This window comes from Eleutherodactylus coqui, chromosome 1 (assembly GCF_035609145.1).
Source record: "Eleutherodactylus coqui strain aEleCoq1 chromosome 1, aEleCoq1.hap1, whole genome shotgun sequence".
Classification (NCBI taxonomy): Eukaryota; Metazoa; Chordata; class Amphibia; order Anura; family Eleutherodactylidae; genus Eleutherodactylus; species Eleutherodactylus coqui.
In genome coordinates this window covers 356,794,886-356,815,863 of record NC_089837.1, presented here as the reverse complement: position 1 = coordinate 356,815,863, position 20,978 = coordinate 356,794,886, and the positions used below count along the sequence as shown (strand labels likewise).

At 44.2% G+C, this 20,978-nt stretch overlaps 1 protein-coding gene across 2 annotated transcripts in view; it reads left to right on the top strand.

Moving 5' to 3' along the window:
* The first annotated feature begins 874 nt into the window (after nucleotides 1-874).
* SH3RF3 (SH3 domain containing ring finger 3) overlaps nucleotides 875-20,978 on the top strand; it is a 405,318-nt gene continuing 385,214 nt past the window's right edge. Inside the window, exon 1 of one of the 2 annotated variants that reach the window (XM_066577431.1) lies at nucleotides 875-1,581. In XM_066577431.1, the coding sequence (XP_066433528.1) occupies nucleotides 1,072-1,581 (510 nt within the window). In that variant the 5' untranslated portion in view covers nucleotides 875-1,071. The remainder of the gene's footprint in view (nucleotides 1,582-20,978) is intronic. The other variant, XM_066577438.1, reaches the window with a different exon arrangement.

The following is a 20,978-nucleotide window of genomic DNA, read 5'->3' as shown; positions in this document are numbered from 1 at the left end:
ATTTAAAAAACATAAGCGTATGTTACAAATACATGTTTTTTTCATATAAGTAAAACTAAAAAAAAGGTGTTGGTACCGTGTTGGTCAGTAGAGCAAAATGTGATTGTTCTCAGTAAGGCTGACTGTCCACGGGCGATAGTCATAGCGTGATCCGCGACACTAAATCGCCTGCGGATCACGCTATGAAAAGCTTTCCATAGGCTAACTATGGAAAGCGCAGCCCGACATCCATGAGCAAAGAATCATAGCGAATCTCCACTCGCGGGATTAAAATCGCGGCATGCTGCGATTTTCCGTAGAAACCTTTCGCAGAGACCTTTAAGTGCTCCCTCCTCCTCCCCCGCGGCGAAATATCACTAGCGAGTTTAAGAGAAGCCAAGTAATCTTGTAGATATGATACATTTTAATGGCGTTTCAAAAACAATACACGATATTACAGCAAGCTTTCCAACCTACTCAGGCTCCTTCATCAAGGCATATGGAAGAAATCTAAAGACCTATTTACTATAACACATGATCACATGGCAGGGCACGAACATGGTGAACTTCATTCGCACTAGATAGATACCAGAGACATGGGTGAGAGGGCACAGACATGTTGGGATTAATAACACTTAGATAAAGACCAGATACAAGATGACTTGATTTCTCTGAGAACAATCCCATTTTTCATGTGTCTCACGTGTGAAAGTGCCCTAAACTAAACTGACGTGTACGGTGCCAGCTGCGGTGCCCGGTGCTGCCCGCACTGTCTCCCTGCTGCACATCTGGCTTAGTATTCGCTGGCAGCGGGGCCGGGCACACGGCGGTGACAGCGGCTCCTCCCCCCGCCTCATCAGAGCTGCAGTGTGTAGTAGCGGCAGAGGGGGTGAGGGCCGGGTCACCCACCACACTGCTGCCCCCTGGCCGGCTCCCTGGCACATGAAGTTCGGGGCTGGCTGCCTTGTGTCTCTATGAAGGGGACGGAAGTTGAGCGGCCCGTGTGAGCTCCGTCCTGCTCCAGTCCGCCGTCCTGCGGAGTTGATGTGAATTCCCCGGCTGCTTGGCGTGAGCCCCCGCCGGCTGTTCTAGATGCTCCTCGGGGCATCGTGGCTGTGCACCTCCAAGGGACCACAGAAGACATCCAAGGGGGAAGAGGAGGAGAGGAGACGGGAGCGGGGAGGCAGGGGAGAGGGGGCAGACATGGACGAGTCGTCGCTGCTGGATCTGCTGGAGTGCTCCGTGTGCCTGGAGAGGCTGGACACTACTGCCCGGGTCCTGCCATGCCAGCACACCTTCTGCCGCCGCTGCCTGCAGAGCATCGTCAGCTCCAGGAACGAGCTGCGCTGCCCGGAGTGCCGCATCCTGGTGGACTGCGGGGTGGACGACCTGCCCGCCAACATCCTGCTGGTCCGGCTTCTGGATGGCATCCGGCAGAGACCCCGAAATAGCCCCACTGGCAGCCCCACTGCAGGCGGGCACCACTGTGCTGGCAGTAACAACAGCAACAACCACAGCCCGGGATGTTCTGCCACAGGAGGTACCCCGGGGACTCACCCTCACAGCACTGCTGCCAGCCAGAATGCCCTGCTTCTAGCCAAGGTATGTGCCAAGAGCTCTCCTGTCACTAATCATAGGTACCACCTGTGCCATGTGAGTGATGTGCCATTGTACTGCAACGGTGACAGGTTAGTGTGAGTAGGCATACACTTGCCCTCACATCCTGTGTGCTCACAGTGCCATCCTGTTACCATACATCACATGGCATACATAACTACTGTGCCAGGTGAAGCCTACCTGGGTCCATCCATACAGTCATCCCTGAAACCCACACAGTTTTACTCCCAAAAATGGATGAAAAAGTAGCGTTTTACGGACTCATGGGTTAAACGTAGAATGCATACATTTAGCAAGGCTTAGGCGCCATTCACACGGGGCAATACGGTTGCAATAAAAACCGCACCATAAAGTGCATTGGCAAAACTGCGTGCGTTTTTTGCTACATTTTACTACAAACATAGTAAAAACACACATGGTGTCACCAATGCAATTTTTGGTGCGTTTTTTCTTGCCACCGAACTGCCCCGTGTGAATGGAGCCTGATGTTGCTGTACGTTTTTTTGTAGGACTGACAAGCGTAGCCTACTATGGTTTTCTGTCCTGGAAAAAAAAAAGTATGGAAACATATACTTTAAAAAAAAACAAAAACATTGCAGTCAGTGGAAAGCGGATAGAATTGAATGGCGCTTTGTTTCTTTTTTACGCTTAATGTATACGTTTTTTGTGATCAAATGTCTGACAAGGAAAAAAAAGGGTTGAACTACAAGATTTTGTTAAGAAGGAAAGGGTTTGCCATGAAAAATGTGTACGTTTTCATATAAAAAATGGATCAAAGCGTATCAAAATATATACCGTGCGTCCGATTTTAAAAACGTATGCTCAAAATACATGTGTTTTAATCAGTTTTTCATGTATGCTTCTTGCAATGAAGTAAAACAGGGCTGTGTCATCTTCCTGCTAATTGACCACATTTATAAGGAATGGTATGCCAACTGATTGACTAGTGTATTGGCATCATGTGCCTACCATATTCAGTGCCAGTGCCTTCATGCCAGTTGTAGCCTCATACAGTGACATGTGGTCCCACAGCTAAGCTTGTCACCCTGAGACAGTCACCTGGTGTCACCAGGCAGATAACCACCTAGGAAGGCATCATTGGCATGGCCAAGTATCCTCCTGCAGTGATGGACTGCATCTTCACCGGACCTTCTTGTTCTGGGAGGTCATTATGGACAGCATCAAATATTTACCATGCCATTATTTCTCATTACATCATCCAATTATTAACCCTGTCCTATATAAGGTTGATACTTTCTGCGCCAAGATTCTCTCTGAAATGCCTTGTAGCACAGTTTAATAGAGCTGAAAAACATATAAAGCAGAAATAACAGCTGATATGTGTATTCAGCATATTGTGCTTCTGGGGTGATATGTACTGCTGGAATCATGCAATAAGTACCACATGTTGTGCCATAAGGTATTAGATGCCTTATCTGACATTGATGATGTATGGTTATAGCATGGTAAGTGCTCTTTAGCTCAAGACATTTGCCAGCGGGTGGTAAAATGACTGCAAAGTAAGTTCCAGCAGTAAATTCATAAATGCATTGGTTTCAATTGAAGTGAGGCTTTCTGGCAGATTATGAGCCTGGCTAAAGAAGTGTTTTTTATGTCATATCATATAGTCCCATATACAGGCATAGTGTATGTTGAGCAATGGAAATCAAGGGCATGATGAGACTCAAGGGAGTCTGGAGTTGTTCCCAGAGCCCTACTCCTTTCACCCAGAGGGGAACAAGATCAATTGTTACTTTGTCAGTGTTGTTGAAGAAACCGTTTAAAAACATTCCGGGGTAAACATCTGCATTTGTGTAGAAAGTAGGATACAATGTTAGCGAGGAGACATGAGATGACTGACAATGAATACATCTCCATACTTGTCTTCTAGCTGCACCATAACAATGTGTCCATATCGTTTCATGTAACCTCTTTATGGGATTTGGAACTGCTTGAGTTACAGTCATGGTGCCTGAATTGTGATTTATGATAGCTGACACTAGAGGTGTTTCCTGTCATAAAAGCAAACAGCTGTTAATACTCTGATCATGGAAATGATGTTACACAAGTAGCTTTTGATAGTGGAGATGTGATATGTGCTACGGAAGTTATTTACAACTCATGCTGTAATATGCGCATTTTTTCTATTCCTGTTCTCTGTTTATTGTACTGTCAGTATTTCAGCATTATGTGTACAATTATATATTTATATGTACATTTTGTTACAAAGCACTAATAAGTGCAAGTCTGTGGGTGCATTGCTGTTTGAATTGCTTTGCTGTGTTCTACCTAAGCTGGCCTTGCCCTCTCTGGATGTGGTGACAGCACTCACATGACAGACATTGGTGCAACCCTTTCATCTGAATGGCCAAGTTTAATGGGTTCTTCCTGGGATGTACAACCTAGAACTGTAGGATGCTAATGGCTTATTCAGTGTGCATTAGCCTGAGGGCTCATGTCTATGGGCAGATTTGATTTGCGGAATGTGCAATCGGCCTTCGCGCGGAAGATCCACAGTTCAAGCCACCCATAGGAAAGTATGGAGTGTCCGCACCTCCATGCACACATGCGGATTTGTTTTGCGTATTTTTCATGTGGAAAAGAAATCGCGGCATGCTCCATTTTACAGTGGATGGGCTTCATTGATCTCTATGAAAGTGAGCGATCTGCAAAGCATCTGGATTTGTAGGCAAATACCTCTCTGGTTGTTTGGAGACCAAGCAGGGAGGTGGGGAGAAGAGGGAAGACAGTCAGGGTATTAGTGTACCTTGACACCACCAGGAAGCTAGGAGTTTGACAGGGATATGCCCCTCACACAACCCTAGCTCCCTATTGGCTGCATTCCTGAAGGTCCTTAAGCAGCATCAGGATAGCGATGTAACTGTCATGTCCCTCCTGTGACTGCGTGTGCGGCTGTGAGCTGTGAGTTCACCGTGGAGTGCACTCACCTGTGTGCAATGATGTGTGTCTGTCAGTAATCCGCGGACCTCGCTGTTGGAAGTCACCCGTGCACGCAGTTGTGCCCTGTCCAGCTCTCGGCTCAGAGGACATCCCAGGGTGCAGGTATGCAGCGATGTGCGGCTGACCTTACTCGACAGACCCCGCTGGTGCAAGTCTCTTGTTCCGGCTGTGCTGCCCTCTGCGGCTGTCGGCTCACAGGACACCCCAGACTGCAGTGTGCGCTGTGCTGTGATGTGCGGCAGTTGGCACTCCAGGGACCACGCAGCTGTAAGGGTGCCGCTGCCGTGCTTGCATGTGCGTCCCTGGCCTCTCAGGTGATGTCCACACACCCCCTGTCAGTATCACGAGGGGGGGGGGCATTAACTGACCACCGGCTTGTGAGGGAGCAAGGGACCGCAGGCAGAGACCCGCTGGCAGGGCAGCTGCAATGGCGAACTGTATGCAGACCCTGGTAAAGGACCTTCAAGTACCAGGACGAATGCAGTCAATCGGGAGCTGGGGGTGTGAGAGGGGAGTTCCTCCTGTCAAACCCCTAGCTTCCGGTGGCGTCAAGATACACTAATACTGTCACTTTGGGCTTACCCTTTAGGCCTCCTTCACATGGGCAACACGACATTGCCGCGCGAAAATTGCAGCAATATCGCATCAGTGGTCCGTGTGATATCTCCGTGTTTTCTCGCGGCAATTTTGTAATATTTTAAAATATAGGCCCTACCCTGAAAATAAGGCCTAGCTGCAGAAAAAAAAGAATACATCACCTAGAAGCACTGTCCAACCACAACCCGTCTTCTCCCTGGTCCTTGGCACTGGTCTTCAGCATCTCTTCTGGCCGGGGATTGGAAAATCCCCGCCTCCAGGAAGCGCGGCCTCTGATTGGCTGAGTGCTGTGATGCTCAGCCAATCAAAGCCAGCATTCGATGAACCAATGACAGCCATTTATTTGAGCCGGACAGCGCTTCTTAGGTGATGTATGTGCTTTGTTTTTTTTTTATTTTCTGCAGCTAGGGCTTATTTTAGGGTTTTGACAGTAGGATTTCCTACTGTCAAAGTTGCATCGTACAGCACGAAAACCACATTTTCAATCGTGCAATGCGATGCAACAGAGAGGAAGGTTCCATAGGGAAACATGGGCTACAAAACCTTTCCAAGTCGTGTGCATATCACGAAACCCTCGAGGTTTTTACCTCGCAATGTAGCATGCTACAAAACATCACAAATGTGAAGGAACCCATAAGAAACCATGGGCTTCACATACATGCAATTTGTAGCATTGTCGCATCGCAAGAAAATTGCGCGACTTTTTCGCCCCTCTTAACGGGGCCTTAAGTTCAACTGAAAGCAGATTTGTAGAACCTCAAGCTTTCACCAAGGCACTTAACCTGAATAGACTCAGAAAAATATGTCAGCGCCCTGCAGTCATGGATGATTTTGCCGCTATAGATGTCTGTTCTATATTTCCTTGTGAGATTACATAGAGCTCTTATGATGTGTGCAGTAGAATCTCAAGACCATCAAATGTTTATTATCTGTAATGGTGACCCCGAGGATCCAAAATTTATACCTAGAATTGTATAAATCCGGTATTTTAAAAGAATACATCAGCTTTCCTGACATACAGGTTTGAGAAAAGACTTGCATTGCCCATGAAATAACAACTTTAGAGCATGGTTTCTTAGACCTCTGCGCTGTACCATTCCTCTGTTATTCCTCCTATAAAATGTATGAATAAATGAACAACTTGGTCTTACCATTCTCCTTGTAGAAGAGGCACGTCCATATCTGATAATCAGCTCTGATTGGACAATGTGAGACTGTGTAGTGACACCCCACAACTGGTGACATCGGCAACTTAAAGGAAGAATAACAGAAGAACATCACAAAGCAAAGTTATAAGAAATGATGTTCCAGAATTGTTATAGTATGGGGAATACAAGTAGTGCTAAAAAGACATGTCAGTAGACACAATGGATCCTTTTAAAAGGGGTTGTTCCAGGATCAATCATTATCACCTATCCACAGGATAGATGATGAAAGCCTGATCGGTGTACTGAGACCCTCACCAATGCTGAGAATAGGGGTCCTGTGTCCCCCTCTCCTCCTCATTGTGGGATCACTGCAACCCCCCACAGTGAGGAGGAGATTAGATGGAGCGGCAGTGGCTCATGTCAGCGATAACAACTGAGGGCTTGTACTCGGTTATTTCCATTGAAATCAATTGAGCGGCACTACACATGTGCAGCCACCGCTCCTTTCATTCTGATGTCACTGAGCCCTCAGTGACAAGAAGAGGAGGTCATTTGACCCCCATCGATTAAACTTTTAGCAGCCATGCTATGTAAGTTAATTCTGGTACAACCCCTTTAATGTTGCTTTATGTAGATAGCGCGGCAGGGTTGTTAGGTTTCTACAATTGACTGGTTGCAATGTGGCTCACTATAATAGTTACTGCCATACTGCAATGGCATGATATGGTTATATAGGGAATTTCCCAGAATGGTCCAGGAGGAGGGCGTACATGGCCATGGGATTGTGTAGCCTCTTTCGTATATCAGTCAGTAGAGCCCTCCTCTCTTATCTGTTTGTAGGGTAGAATGTATCAGGCTTTCTGCAGACAAATGTCCTATTGGAGTGATGAATGGTGGATGATTGTGCATACTGCATTGTTACAGGATTTTTGCTATTGTGCTATTGCCTGACCTTCTCTAAGTCCATACCTTTGTTATCAATCAAATTAAATGGTCGCAGTGGAGGAAAGTTGGGATACAAACAAACGTTTTAGTTTGCAGGAAATTGATTGAATTTTTCATTTTCCGTCTTTCAGTGCTTCTTTTTGTTGATGCAACACTAATGAATTCCTTGGTTCAGGAGATTCTTAATGAGCTTTGAAACCTGTTTTGTCAAGTTACCAAATGAAAAAACATCGGCAATCATAGAGTCATAGAATGAATATCCAAATAGCCTGGAATTAGATCACATTACTCCAAGAAGACCCGGAGTTCTCACTAAAAGGACAGTGTTGATCATCGACTATTTCTTTTTCATGCAGCCAGACTAGGCAAACTCTCCAGGCTACTCCAGTTGATTGTAGCTCAGCATTTTCCTAAGAGGAAATTGAGTCTGAGTAGACAATCCCCTTTGGAAAATGGTTTTTTTTTTAAGATCTAGGTCACTTTGAAGCCTTTCATCGCTGTGAGGACGACTGTACTAGCATCCTTTTGCTGCTCAGAATGAAAGGGTTAATGCTTATTATCAGCATGTCTGAAAGATACAGGGTTAGCAGATTTATTATAATTAAGCAGCATACTTAAGCATAAAAGCAAACACTATAAAAGTAAACGGATAATAATGCACGCCACCAAATGATTGCAGTGGGTGGTGGGTGGGGGGGGGTATTGTTTTTCGGTAAGTGTGATCAGATTTAGCTATTGCATGGATGTGATAAATAGAAATCAATGTCCATAACTATACAGATACAGTATATTGATCGCTTTTAAATCAGTAATGCATTCCCTGATCAGAGGCAACACAGAATCATTTTTTCGCTGCTCCAAAGAAGACTGTTATTTTATACATGTGCACATTTTCCTTAAAGGGGTTGCCTGGTTATTGTACAATCCCCCTTCACTAGGGCTGTCTGGGGTAAAATAATGAACTGAGCTATTCTTACCCCGCTGTTGGGATCCAGCCCCGCTTTGGTACTGGCGTTTGTTTTGACATGTGATGTCACAGGAAGTCAGGTGAGCAATGCAGCCAATCAGAGGCTGTAGCCCTACTGCTCGTTCTCCTGGCATTGGTGCTATGATACTATAAATTTGAAAACATGATGCTGCAGCCTCTGATTGGTCGTAGTGGTCACCTGACTTCCGGTGACATCATCTGTCACAACAAATGCAGTGCTGGATCCCGGTGGCGGTGGAGGGGTCATTATAGCTCAGTTTATTATTTTAATAAAGACAGGTAACTGGATAGCCACTTTAATTAAGGCATTTTTACTGCTATCTACATATGTGTAAGTGTCTTCTTATAAAGAAAAGCTGGATATCTCCTCATCAAATGGACAAGTAATTTTCTGCTTTAGGACTATCTCCACTTTCACACGATGAGAAAATGGCGAAAGATTTCTGCATTGTGAGACGCACAAATTTTGCATGAATATGAACCCCATTTTATTGAAAAATCGCAGTATTTGCTATCTTTGGCCATTCCCTTAGAACGCATTGCCCATTGTTTTCAATGGGGCCAGAAAACACAGTGCACGGTGTGTAAGGTGCATGCAAGTGTAATGCGAAAACAATGGAACACACTTGCTGCCTTGCATCCGCGGGTAAATCGCAGGTTGATGAGTGCGATATTGGATGAGCTTCACTGGCCGATATCAGGTTCGCCCGTGAAAGCCTATAGGGGAAATTGGTAATAGTGTATCTTGACACCACCAGGAAGTCCTGGTGGAGTCAAGATTGACAGGGGCTGTGACGCCCCCTGTATCTGATTGGCTGGGCAGCTATCAAGGCAGTAGGTCCTGGAAGGTGAAGAAAATTGTAAAAAAAAGGCATAGAGTGGCGGCCACTGCTGTGGCTACTAAACACTGAGGTGTCATATCCTGCAGGCCACTATTGTGTGTCCCCCCCCCCCTTCCCCCATGAAACTTACTGATGTCGGCCACAGCAGGGAGGGCACTGCGCCCGCGGGAGGCACTGTCACAACCCGACGGATGGGAGTGTGCCACGGGAAGGCAGCAGGATGGTGAGCGCCGATGGCACATTGTACCAGTACTCGGCTATCTCACTTACTGATGACAGCTGCAGCAGGAACGGCCCTGCGGCGGTGGAAAGGCACTGTGACATCAGGGCGGACACACTATGCACCAGCAGAGCAGGGATGGCAGTGCGCCGCAGGCCCGCAACAGGATGTTCAGCGGCGGCGCCGACACATGGGCAGTAGGTGTGCGTGGGGGGAGCCGCCTTATGTGAGCACACAGGGGCCACGATGTTTGAAGCAGGTAGCCGGCCACCGGAACGGAAGAGACAGCCGGCGTCCGTGAATCTGTCCACATCCTCCCTGCGGCCAGGAACCATCACTGACAAGCAGCGGTGAGAGTCACTGTAGAACCCTCGACATTGCTTTTTGCCCGCCCTGGTAGCTTATGGTGAGGGTTATTTTTTTTTTTGAAAGCTGCCAATGTACGCCTACATGGAAAACTAACCCTCACTCTAAGCCACCACTGCCGGCAAGATACAAGGCACATTGTGCTTCTAGGACCTTCAACTCTTCACCCTATCGGGAGCTAGGGGTGTGACGGGGCGTTCCTCCTGTCAAACCCCTAGCTTCCGGTGGCGTCAAGATACACTAATACCGTCAAGATACACTAATACCGGGGAGATTTACTTAACCCTGACATTTACTGTGCCAGACTTAGTACAGTTTACCTGGACACACGGTGCGCTGAATGCACGAAGAGGCGCCCATGTACATCTCCAACAGCTTTGGACATCTAGAATGAAATGTATGCCAAGCCCGACCTTGTATACATTTCTGGTATTATTTACTGCAGTTCCTGGCATAAAGTGTACATAAATCTGCTGCTCTGGGACGGCCGTGCCCCCTTCTGAAAGCCCCTCCCACTTTCTGAAATGAGAAAAGTCAGAAATTTTTAATAAATACACATTTGCGCAAAAATGTGATACTTTTTTATGCCAGAAACTGGTGTAAAAAGGGTCCTAAATATAGTCCTATGTTGTATACTCCTATAAGAAGCATGCAGAACGGTGTTAGCTGATTACATAATAAGTTCACTTTTAGTAAGTGGAGATGAGTGCCTTGCTTACTGTAATGTTGGTTTGGGTTATTGATTACAGTGGTTGCTAAATTGTCAAAGCTTCAATGAAGTTATAGATTGCCCTGAGTTGAACACTAGAATTCTCCTTCCTATTGCTTATGTAAAATACACACTGGTAAAATCAATAGCGTCTGGCATTCAAGAGGAAGTCTGGACGACTCACAAGTGTGTTCATGCTGTTCATCATTAGAAGTCATTTAAGCTGTCGCTGTCCCAGATTTTCCATGGTAAGAGCTGCTTTCTCCTAGAAATAACTGGATGCAGGTGACGCCTACTGATTGTGTTTTAATAAAACATATTTCCAATTGAGTGTAAACTTTTATGTGTTTTGTAAAGTTGTATTTATACTCACAGACTTCTACCCATTCAACCCAATAGCTATTGAAAGCGCTGTGCATTGTGCTCGCTACAGCTGGAAGAGCGATGCTACACGTGCAGGTTTTGTTCAGTCGCAATGTAATTAGTACATAACGTCATGTGTTTGGAACGTAACAATAATCAGCTATGGCTCTTGCATACAAACAGTCTACATACCCTATGGCTCAATGAAATCCCATAAATTCACATTAACCAAGCTTCATTATGCACTCTACTATGTCACCAACTTTCTTCATTGCCAGACTATCAAGCAACTGCACTTTGTGGATATTGGGTTGAAAGTTTTTGCATACCTGAAGATCTGCAACAGTAACTGTAACCCACTAAAGTGTTTGTGTCCAAGTATCTACATACAGAGATAATTCTAAGCAGAATTCTATAGGCACCTTAACACATCTATATACAGTATATTAAAGCATTCAGTTTATTGCACATTGTTCTTCCACACATCCTTCTATAATCAAGCCCTCTTTGCCCATTTGTCATTTTTGACTCTGATTTCTGCAACATATGCACTCCCTTCCCCTTAATTGTTTTAACCTGCCATAGACTTCTATGGCTGCTGTCGGCGTAAAATGTAGAAAGATAGGGCAGGTTCTATCTTTTCTTATGTGTAGGGAATGCGTGTGAGATAAACGCTCGTGAGAATGAACCTATTGGCTTTGATTCGTTGCGTTATACGGGCGTGAGCGTCACATGTGCAAATACCTGCGCAAACACATTCGTCTGTTTAAAGGGGTTGTCCCGCGCCGAAACGGGTTTTTTTTTTTTTCAATAGCCCCCCCGTTCGGCGCGAGACAAACCCGATGCAGGGATAAAAAAAAAAAAAACGGGTAGTACTTACCCGAATCCCCGCGCTCCGGTGACTTCTTACTTACCTTGTGAAGATGGCCGCCGGGATCTTCACCCTCGGTGGACCGCAGGTCTTCTGTGCGGTCCATTGCCGATTCCAGCCTCCTGATTGGCTGGAATCGGCACACGTGACGGGGCGGAGCTACGAGGAGCCGCTCTCTGGCACGAGCAGCCCCATTCAGAAGACAGAAGACCGGACTGCGCAAGCGCGTCTAATTGGGCGATTAGACGCTGAAGATTAGACGGCACCATGGAGACGGGGACGCCAGCAACGGAACAGGTAAGTGAATAACTTCTGTATGGCTCATAATTAATGCACAATGTACATTACAAAGTGCATTAATATGGCCATACAGAAGTGTATACCCCAACTTTGTTTTGCGGGACAACCCCTTTAAGCCCTGAAACTTGGACTTCTCCCGTGGACATGCTTGTAATAATATGCCCATTATTACTCAGTGATTCTCAGTGAATTCAGCACAGATCATGCTGTGGATCTTAAAATGTTTGCAGGTTCATTATTGATATTTTTCAGCTGCATGTGAACGGGATGTAAAACATCTTATTCACTTGCAATAGCTGTCCAATCTTGGCAGATGCTGAATGTTTAAACATGGTCTTATAAGCAGGACTGTCTGCACTGTCTGCGGCCCGCAGTTTGTTAAAGCGGGGAAAAAAAGAATTAAAAAACGAAGCATAAGGGCAGCTGCAGGGCTTCGATAGACAAGTGCATGCGCAAAGATGCTCACTTTGTCACGTTTTGCGGGCGTAACTTGCCCGCAAAGAGTTCTGAAAACACAGTTGTCTGTCGGAGCCCTCAAACGTATTTGAGTAGTGAAAGGGGCTGATTTGCACGCGTATTGGCGCACATTACTGTTCTTTTTGTGCATGCAGGGCCTGTTCACATGCTGCTCTCTAGGTTTGGCTGGTCTATACTACTTATTTTGGAAGTAGTGTAAACCACTTAAAAAAAAAAACACTTCTTGTGGAGGAAGAGCCGAGAAAAACAAGCGGAGGTTGCAGACAGCAGCATGTGTGTTGCACCCTAGACTCCATCCTGCATTGTCTGCCCACAAATTCCTGCTTTCTTCATACCATCTGTATCTGGTCTCCTAGTAACTTGTGTACCAATCCGCGTCCATCGCCAATGTTAATTTTTATATGCACTGCGTTTTGAACTTATCCATAGAGATCAATGGAGCTCATGTGCGGAATCCGCAGCAAAATAGAGCATGCTACGATTTTTCTTCCGCTCGCAGAATCTGCAGTTCCTACATGCAAGTGTGAATAAAAATGCCTAAGTCAATGCATTTGATTGCCTACGTATCATACGCTGAAACAGCGAGCATGTAAAATGCAATTCAAATCCGGTCGTGGGAGCCCAGCCTAACTTTAACTTTCTGCTTATATATAATATACAGCATCATTATATGACATAAGGAAAATAAATGAGCAATCACATCACAGTTTAAAAAAAAAAGAATTTTTGCTTTATATATAAACAATAACAAAGTTGTTATTTTGTTTATGACATAAATGATATTGTTATTCTGTTTCCATCTGCATGTATGTTTTAGACTGGGGTCACATCTCGTTGGGGCCTCCGTTCGTAGGGTCAGTTGCAGATCCACCCCAAAATACCGTAAGAAATAGCCCTGCATGCAGCGCTTTTACATCCAGTATATGCCGGACAGCTGAGCGAAAACCGAAGGACTTTATTATAGCCAATGGGGTCCGTGCGGTGCTGTTCGGTTCCCTCATAAGATGGATTTATTTGGCCAGGGGATTCCCCTTTCCTGCTCTCTGAATGGAACAGGAAAACGGAATCCCCACCAGAAATATGAAACCACCCTATGACATGATATTGCTCTAAATGCATAGAAAGGATAGAAAATATTTGCAGATGTCGTTGAGTTTGTTTTTTGACATCTGCCTCCAATTAGTCATGCCGATGAATGGAGTGTTGGTTTTTTAAACCTTTCCAAGTACTGTCATCCTGGGATATTTTTAATATGTCTGGATTATAGTTTGGCACAATCTCTTAAGGCATCGCAGTGGAATTCATGAACAATTCTTTATTGGAAAAGCATTGTTTAGTTGTGTGTTTTTCATTGCAGTAGATGGCTCTTTGTGATCGTTATGAGTCATTTTAGATATTTATATATCTAATCACAGTACAAATATAAGGCACCTTATACAACCGCTACTTTTTTCCTTATATTATTCTTGATTCTAACTTGAGCTATCTTTGCCATTATCCCTACATTTTAATAATTTCTAATCTAAAAGATGTGTATACATTCAGTGTCACAGACAGACATGTTTATGGCATTTGTTATGTTCAAGGGGGGTGAAGGGGTACTAATAGGAAAGAGTCATCTGCTGTCTACTTATGTGGAGAGACATATTTGTGCTAAGACTGAACATCTCTCCCTGCTGATCGGGGATAGATAACACATGGCAGCTAAAGCCCTCAATGAGAACTGCCAATAGGAGTAGGGAGATTTAATAATGAGGTACACAGAACTTTTTTCATAAAACTCCCCCTTTTTGCATACCACACCCCTTATTTAATAAACTAATGAAAAATATTTTTGCATAGAGCTGTAAACTAAGGTTTTTAGTAAGAAGCAGTTGTGTTTCCACCATCTAATTTACTTAATCCCAATATTTCCGTGGTACCACTATAATTCATTGGCAGCTTGGTTCAGTTATTAGTTTTCTACTGTATGTAATGTCTGACATTGTCTCTATACAGTATATACACCCTCTAATGTGTAAAGCACTGCAGAATATACTGGCAGTGAACAAATAAACAATATTATCATTATAATGACAACACTACAGTAGCTCATATCACTTGTAGTCCCCTGTGAATAGAGACAGCACAGCCAATGTTACAGAACCCAGCCTAACCCGTCCTACAAATCCCAGATCTGTCGGTAAAGGGGGTTTAACCCTTTGCAATCCAATTTTGGATTCAGAGTTTCCTGGGGGGTTTTCTCTTTCTGCCATTATACAAAGGCACCATCTGCTGGCTAGAGCCAGTACTGTGGTATGTGACATGCTGGAGAGGCACCCAACAACAGAGCGGCCAGTAATATACAGTAAGAATACCCTGCCAGACGTCTTCCGACATCAGAGCTGTACAGCCTTCAATCAGAATGTCTTTAGACGTCAGACAGTGGATTGGAAAGGGTTAAAGAGAACTGTGAACCAATCAGATGTGTGCTTACAGGCTGAGCCGATGGTCAATCAGTTGACAAGACCGATTCAGGAGGAGATGATTGAGTGTAAGGCCCCCTGTCCACGGGCGTTGTGGTATTCGCTGAGATTCGCCGCAGGAGCCGCCGCCCGGGAGCAGGAGCCCGCAGGCGGTTCTCCGCAGGTCAGCCTATCTGACAGAGGATAACAGTTGGGGGGCAGAGAGGAAAAAGCTGTTGACACGGTGGTTCTGACCAGCAGGCCTCTTATTGAGGCACAGAATCGGTGCTGGTATATCCTATGGTGAAACAAGGGCAGATTTAGGCTAAAAAGTACAGCCCTACAAGTGTTGCCTGCGAGTTTTACAGATTTTTTGGACTTCTAACAAACCTCCTTCTCTATCATCAGTTGAAATCTTAGGCCGTGCTCACACTAGTTGAAGATTACTACATACCTGGTAGTTTGCAGGCAATCAAATATATTGCGATATGCTGTTTCACTCACATTTGTGTGTATGCATAGTGTAATATGCGAGCAAAAAAAAAGAATGGAGCATGTTCTATTTTGCCACGTATTATGTGCGAGAGCCCATTGTTCTCCATGGGCGCGGATATACCCACAGCCCATATGCAATTACATTTCGTATGGCCAGTGGGTATCCTTGTCATCACAAAGCGAAGGCACGGAAAATATCAACAAAAAAGGTGTACTGCGCTTCCCGTCTGCGTGAGTGCGAGGTTATACGCAGTACAATTTTACGGCCATATACAGGGTCATGGGAGGCCCCCAGTGGATTCCGCTTATGGCCCGGCCTTACACAGGATCTTAAATCCTAACAATCGGCCTAATGCTGTACCAACATTAGCAAAATGTCAATTAATCACCTCAAGGGTGCTAGTCTAGGGAGCGTCCATCCATGTCAGACTTTTGCTATTTTCAGACTGGGTGGCAGAAGTTCAGTAGTAGACTAACACTTGCTGCGTGAAGAACCAACAAAATGGACCCAGAGCCCAGAAACTCTGGAGGTTTTCTCACCTATAGACACCCCGTGACAAGTGTCCCTTGACTAATACCGTGTTTCCCTGAAAATAAGACAGTGTCTTATATTAATTTTTGTTCAAAAAGGTTGAACTTTTTTACATGTATAGCTGCCTGGACACTATTTAAATTGATTTTTTTAATTAACTGTTATCAGGGCTTAATTTTGGAGTGGGGCTTATATTTCAAGCATCCTCAAAAAGCCTGAAAAATCATTTTGCATCCTCAAAAATTCTGGAAAATCATGCTATGTCTTATTTTCAGGGGATGTCCTATTTTCAGGGAAACAGGGTAGGTGGGACAAACCCATTCCCTGATGGATTTTTCTTTAAGGAGTCTGTCCTCAAGCCCTCTAGTGGTCACTCACATGACTGAACTCCTACATTGTTTTTGTGCTATTGTAACTGAGCTTTATGTGGAGCGATGAATGGAGCAATATATTATTATACTCTTATTTGACCTGTATGGGGTAATATTTGAATACTTTATGATGTGCTATTTTAGTACTATGTAACAGAAATATTTACACAGTTATGTGGTCTATTATATAAACTTTGTTTGATGGCATTGCTTGAACAATGTGTGGCAGTAACAATTGGGTAATCTGTAAGGGCTCAGTTTTTTATATGCGAATGAAATTCGCAATTGCAAAAGATAGGACCTGTAAGTGCAAATGGACCGGGTCACGCAATTTTTTCCTTCACCTATAATGCGTGAACAATTTGCTCATCTGACTGAGCCCTAATAGTGGGATTTTAGCACTGTATGGCAGATTATACACTGAAAATGTAGAATCCGATTTTCAAAACTCCATTCACATTTAGCAGAAAATTGCTTGTGGATCGTCATATCCACCGCATCCCTATTAAGGGCGCCCACCCACTGGCGTTTTTTTTCACTGCGAAATTCGCAGGTTTTTTTTTTCTGCAGGGGGTCTATGGGACTTGTAATGTAAAAATCGCGATCGCGCAAAATCGCGATTTACCGCGATATCGCGATTTTGCGCGATCGCGATTTTAGCTTTGCATGTCCCATAGCCCAAAGACCCCTGCAAAAAAAAAAAAACGCTGCGAATTTCGCAGTAAAAAAACGCTAGTGGGTGGGCACCCTTATGTTGCAGAACTATCACAGATTTTCACAGCGGATTTAAATTTTTCCAGTGCAAAGAGAGAAAACTGTGGCATCATCCACTGATGAAAAAAACTGAATCAGCCCTATGAGGTTATAATTTGGGCTCTGTATGATTGTGCTATTTGAACATCTTTGTCCATATGGATAGTGCACAATAGATTTATTTACCCAGTATAGTCTCTAATGGTACTATATAATGGTATTATAATGCTCTAATGGTACTTTCACAATTGTTCTACATTCCGCACCCACATCCATAGCTTATTCTGCTACTGCAAATTCCACACCAAAACCCACAAGTGTCATTGCGGATTTAGATGTGGAATTACTGGCTAATTTAAGCCATTTCCATTCCCCAAAAAAATCTTCACAGCGACGTTCAGATTATGGCGCAGAATCTGGGTGTGGAAAGCCGAGTAATTCTATCCATCTGAAAGCATGCTAATGGACCTTTCAAACGGCACAGAATTTTTCAGTAAGGCGCGTGCGCTCACCGCTACAGAGCGTCACGGACGCATAATGAGACAAAACTAAACTATTGATTTCAGTAGTTTCATTTTCACCATTGGGATTCTCAGTGTAGCAGAATATTCTGTTGCTTCCCGGTGGAATTATTCCGCCTGCATGCAAGTTACCTATGGGTACTGTGGCAATGTCTGTGTGGGAGGTGGGCGGATACACAGCGGCACACTCAGTCCATGTAAAAGTCCGAATAACTTTATTTTCTTGAATATTCAGAGATAACAGAAAACTCAGTGGGAAACAATCGCCACTGGCAGCACATACACAAAACAGTTGCCCGTCAAGGTGCTAACTAAACAGCAGTACTCTAACTTACTACTAACATGCGGCAATGGTCAGCAAACAGCAGAAGTCCACCAGGTACATGTGCCCACTCCAGGCTCTAAGTGCCTGAACTCCCTCCAGTACTCTTCCTGGTGCATGGAATGCTGCAACATTCTCTAGTACTGTGTCTAGTACTCATTTCTTGGCATCCAGGTGTTTTAAAACTCTATCAGACTCATTATTTGGCTGTGGATATTATTTGGCTGCAGATATGCATTTTGTGCTGTTCTACCCAACAGCACCTGGCTTGTGTTCAGTCTGCTTATTTTTCATGGCAAACCTGGCCTGTACTACATAACTGGTGTATATTTAGCTTGCGTCTGCTACTTAATCCATCATTCGTGTCTCTGGATGATGTTAGTTAGATGCTCATCTGTAAGCAGCAGTCTGTTATAGAGTTCTTCCCATTACCACAGCCCTCAGCAATTTACCAGCATCTAATTGTTACTGTTCATTAAGCAAGTCCATGAAAGTCTTCTGCTCCTGTACAAACACTGCCAGAAGGAAAGAGATCGGCGAAAGATTTGTATATTTGTGTACATTATCATGGTCAGTCAATGCTAATAGGATTAGGAACATATTTAAATGATTATATGTCATGATAGATATGCTGAAATAAACAGAAAATGTTGTAGACAGTAGCAATTCATTAAAAATTCAATTAAGTATCTCCGGCTCTGCTAATCTCCAATACAGCACATTCATAATTAATCTGTTACTTTGTAAACAAAATTGACCTCTTTTAGACACAATTATAGTATATGCTTGTTGCTCGCTGTGAGGGTTTGTTCACATCAGGGGCAGAGGTTCCGCCTTTACTGATTTCCATTAAAATATGTAAAAAAGATGAAGTAACACATCATGCAATGCTATCTTGTAGTGTGAAATGCCAGATGGATGGACGGAAAGCGAAAGGACCCCATTATAGTCAATAGGGGCCATTCCTCTACAGTCAGTTTTATCATAAGACGGTTCCGTTTGGCCAATGGATTCCAATTTCCTGCTTGAAAACAGAATCCTAAATGCTAATGTGAAGTCAATGGGGTCTGCCCAGCGCTGTTTGGTTCGGTCCTGAGACGGAGCCATTTAGCCGCAAGGATTCCCCTTTTCTGCTCCCCAAACGGAGCAGGAAAGGGGAACTCCAGGCACAGATGTGAAACCGCCCCAACTGTGCTAAGTAGGCAAAATCCTTCCGGTGTGCAGCTTGAGAGCTGTGCCTTGTGCTCTCACCATTCACTTTTCCACCCTTCCTTTACATACAAACTCTAGGTAAAACTTTTTATCCTGTCCCCTAACTTCTAATGAGGGCTGTGCCATGAACATTGCACCTAGCTCAAGACTCCATGATACGATATGAAGATCTAAGCTCTAATATTCTAGTCCTGAAAGTGTTTAATGTCATGGCGTATTATGTTTCCTTGGCTGCGAATAGGGTTAAACGGTGACTGTTGTATCAACTAATTTTGCATAAATTAATGGCACAAAAGAATATAAGAAATTTGGCAATACTGTATATTATATAACAGAAAAATGCTTCTTTCATAACTTTTCCGGCTCCTTTCCTCCTTCTTTCATTTAATCTGAAAACCTACTAAAATCCCTCTTAAGGCCGGGCGCACACGACCGTATAGAGAACAATGGGCTCTCTTGCACGTCACACGTGGCAAAATAGAACATGCTGCGTTCTTTTTTGTGGTGGCGTATTATGCAAAGCATACACGCAAATGTGAACAAAACAGCGTAAGGGCTTAAACACATGGCCGTGTTTTTTTCTCTCATTATGCGGTCGTGATAATCGCTAAACGCTGAAAAAAATCGTCCGTGTGAGGGAGGCCTAAAATTCTGACAAAGTATCAGTTAAACCATATACCTGCCTACTGACTGCATATTTTCGAAGAAGACACATGACCTTTGACCTCAACAAAGGTGATCCCACACTAATCCCATCACATAATGTAGACACATGGCAGCTTACCTTGAAAAGTCAACTGAAATGACAGGTACGCAATACAGTATTCACAAAAGTTCTTACAAACCACATATAGAAGCCACCAAGACTACCTACCAGCCATCCCATGGAAACAGAAGTCTAAGCAGGAGCTTCAGTAGAACTGTGCTTAGTGTAAGGTTTCATCATTAGCCCCTTCCAATCCAATTTGTATCCTGGTTTTCCTAGGGGACTTACTCTTTTTCTGCTGTTATACAATAGCGCTATATGCTGGCTAAAGCCAGTACTGCATTAGGTGACACGTTGGATAGGCTCCGACAGCAGAGAGGCTGGCAATGTACAGTAAGAGAACCACGACGGGCGTCTTCCAACATCGGAGCTGTACAGCCTTAAATCATAATGTCTTCAGAGGTCAGACAGTGGATTGGAAAGAGTTAAAAGAAACTGTTACTGTCTCAGCTGATTTTTTATGTTCATAGAAAAAAAACCTAAAAATTGAGTTTTTACTTTTAGGAGGTGATGTTATTTAGTTGAATTTACAAATTCGCCTTTTAGATAGTTTGTTTAACAGCGGAGCCAATATGAAGAGGTTGCATAGACTGTGAACTGCTGTGACTGCAAAGACATTGTTTGGCTCATACACTTATTCAATCAGCTCTTTTACTCAATCAAAGTCAAGCACTGCCTAAAATAGCCGAGTTAGCACCCTCTACTCCTTTATCCTGGCTCAATTCCTCTCAAGTTGAAGTTACAGAGATATGAAAGTGTATAGGGATGACACAGCATTCTGCAGGATGAGGAACATTATTCTTAGTCCTGGCCAGGAGGGGACTAATGACGCACAAGGAAGCTGTGCTGAGAATAAGGCGTAGAACAGAACATGCAGCTGAAATGATAACCGGCCCTCCTATAGGGGTCCGTCTAGCCATCTGCCATACGTAGACCATTCTAAGGATGGCTTCACATTGGAGGTCATCAGGAGAGAACTGCTCAAGCGGGTTCATGATGCTCTGCTTCTTTTGTGAAGTTTCCAAACAAAACTGCAATCAGTTTTTATAGACGGAGAACTACTGCGTAAATACTAATTTCCCTGTCTGTGTGACATGAGGCATTACAGGGTGCCCATAAAAGTAATTGTTTTTGTTCGCCTCTTGTGGTCCTTCAGAGCTGGGAACTGATTTTGGATTC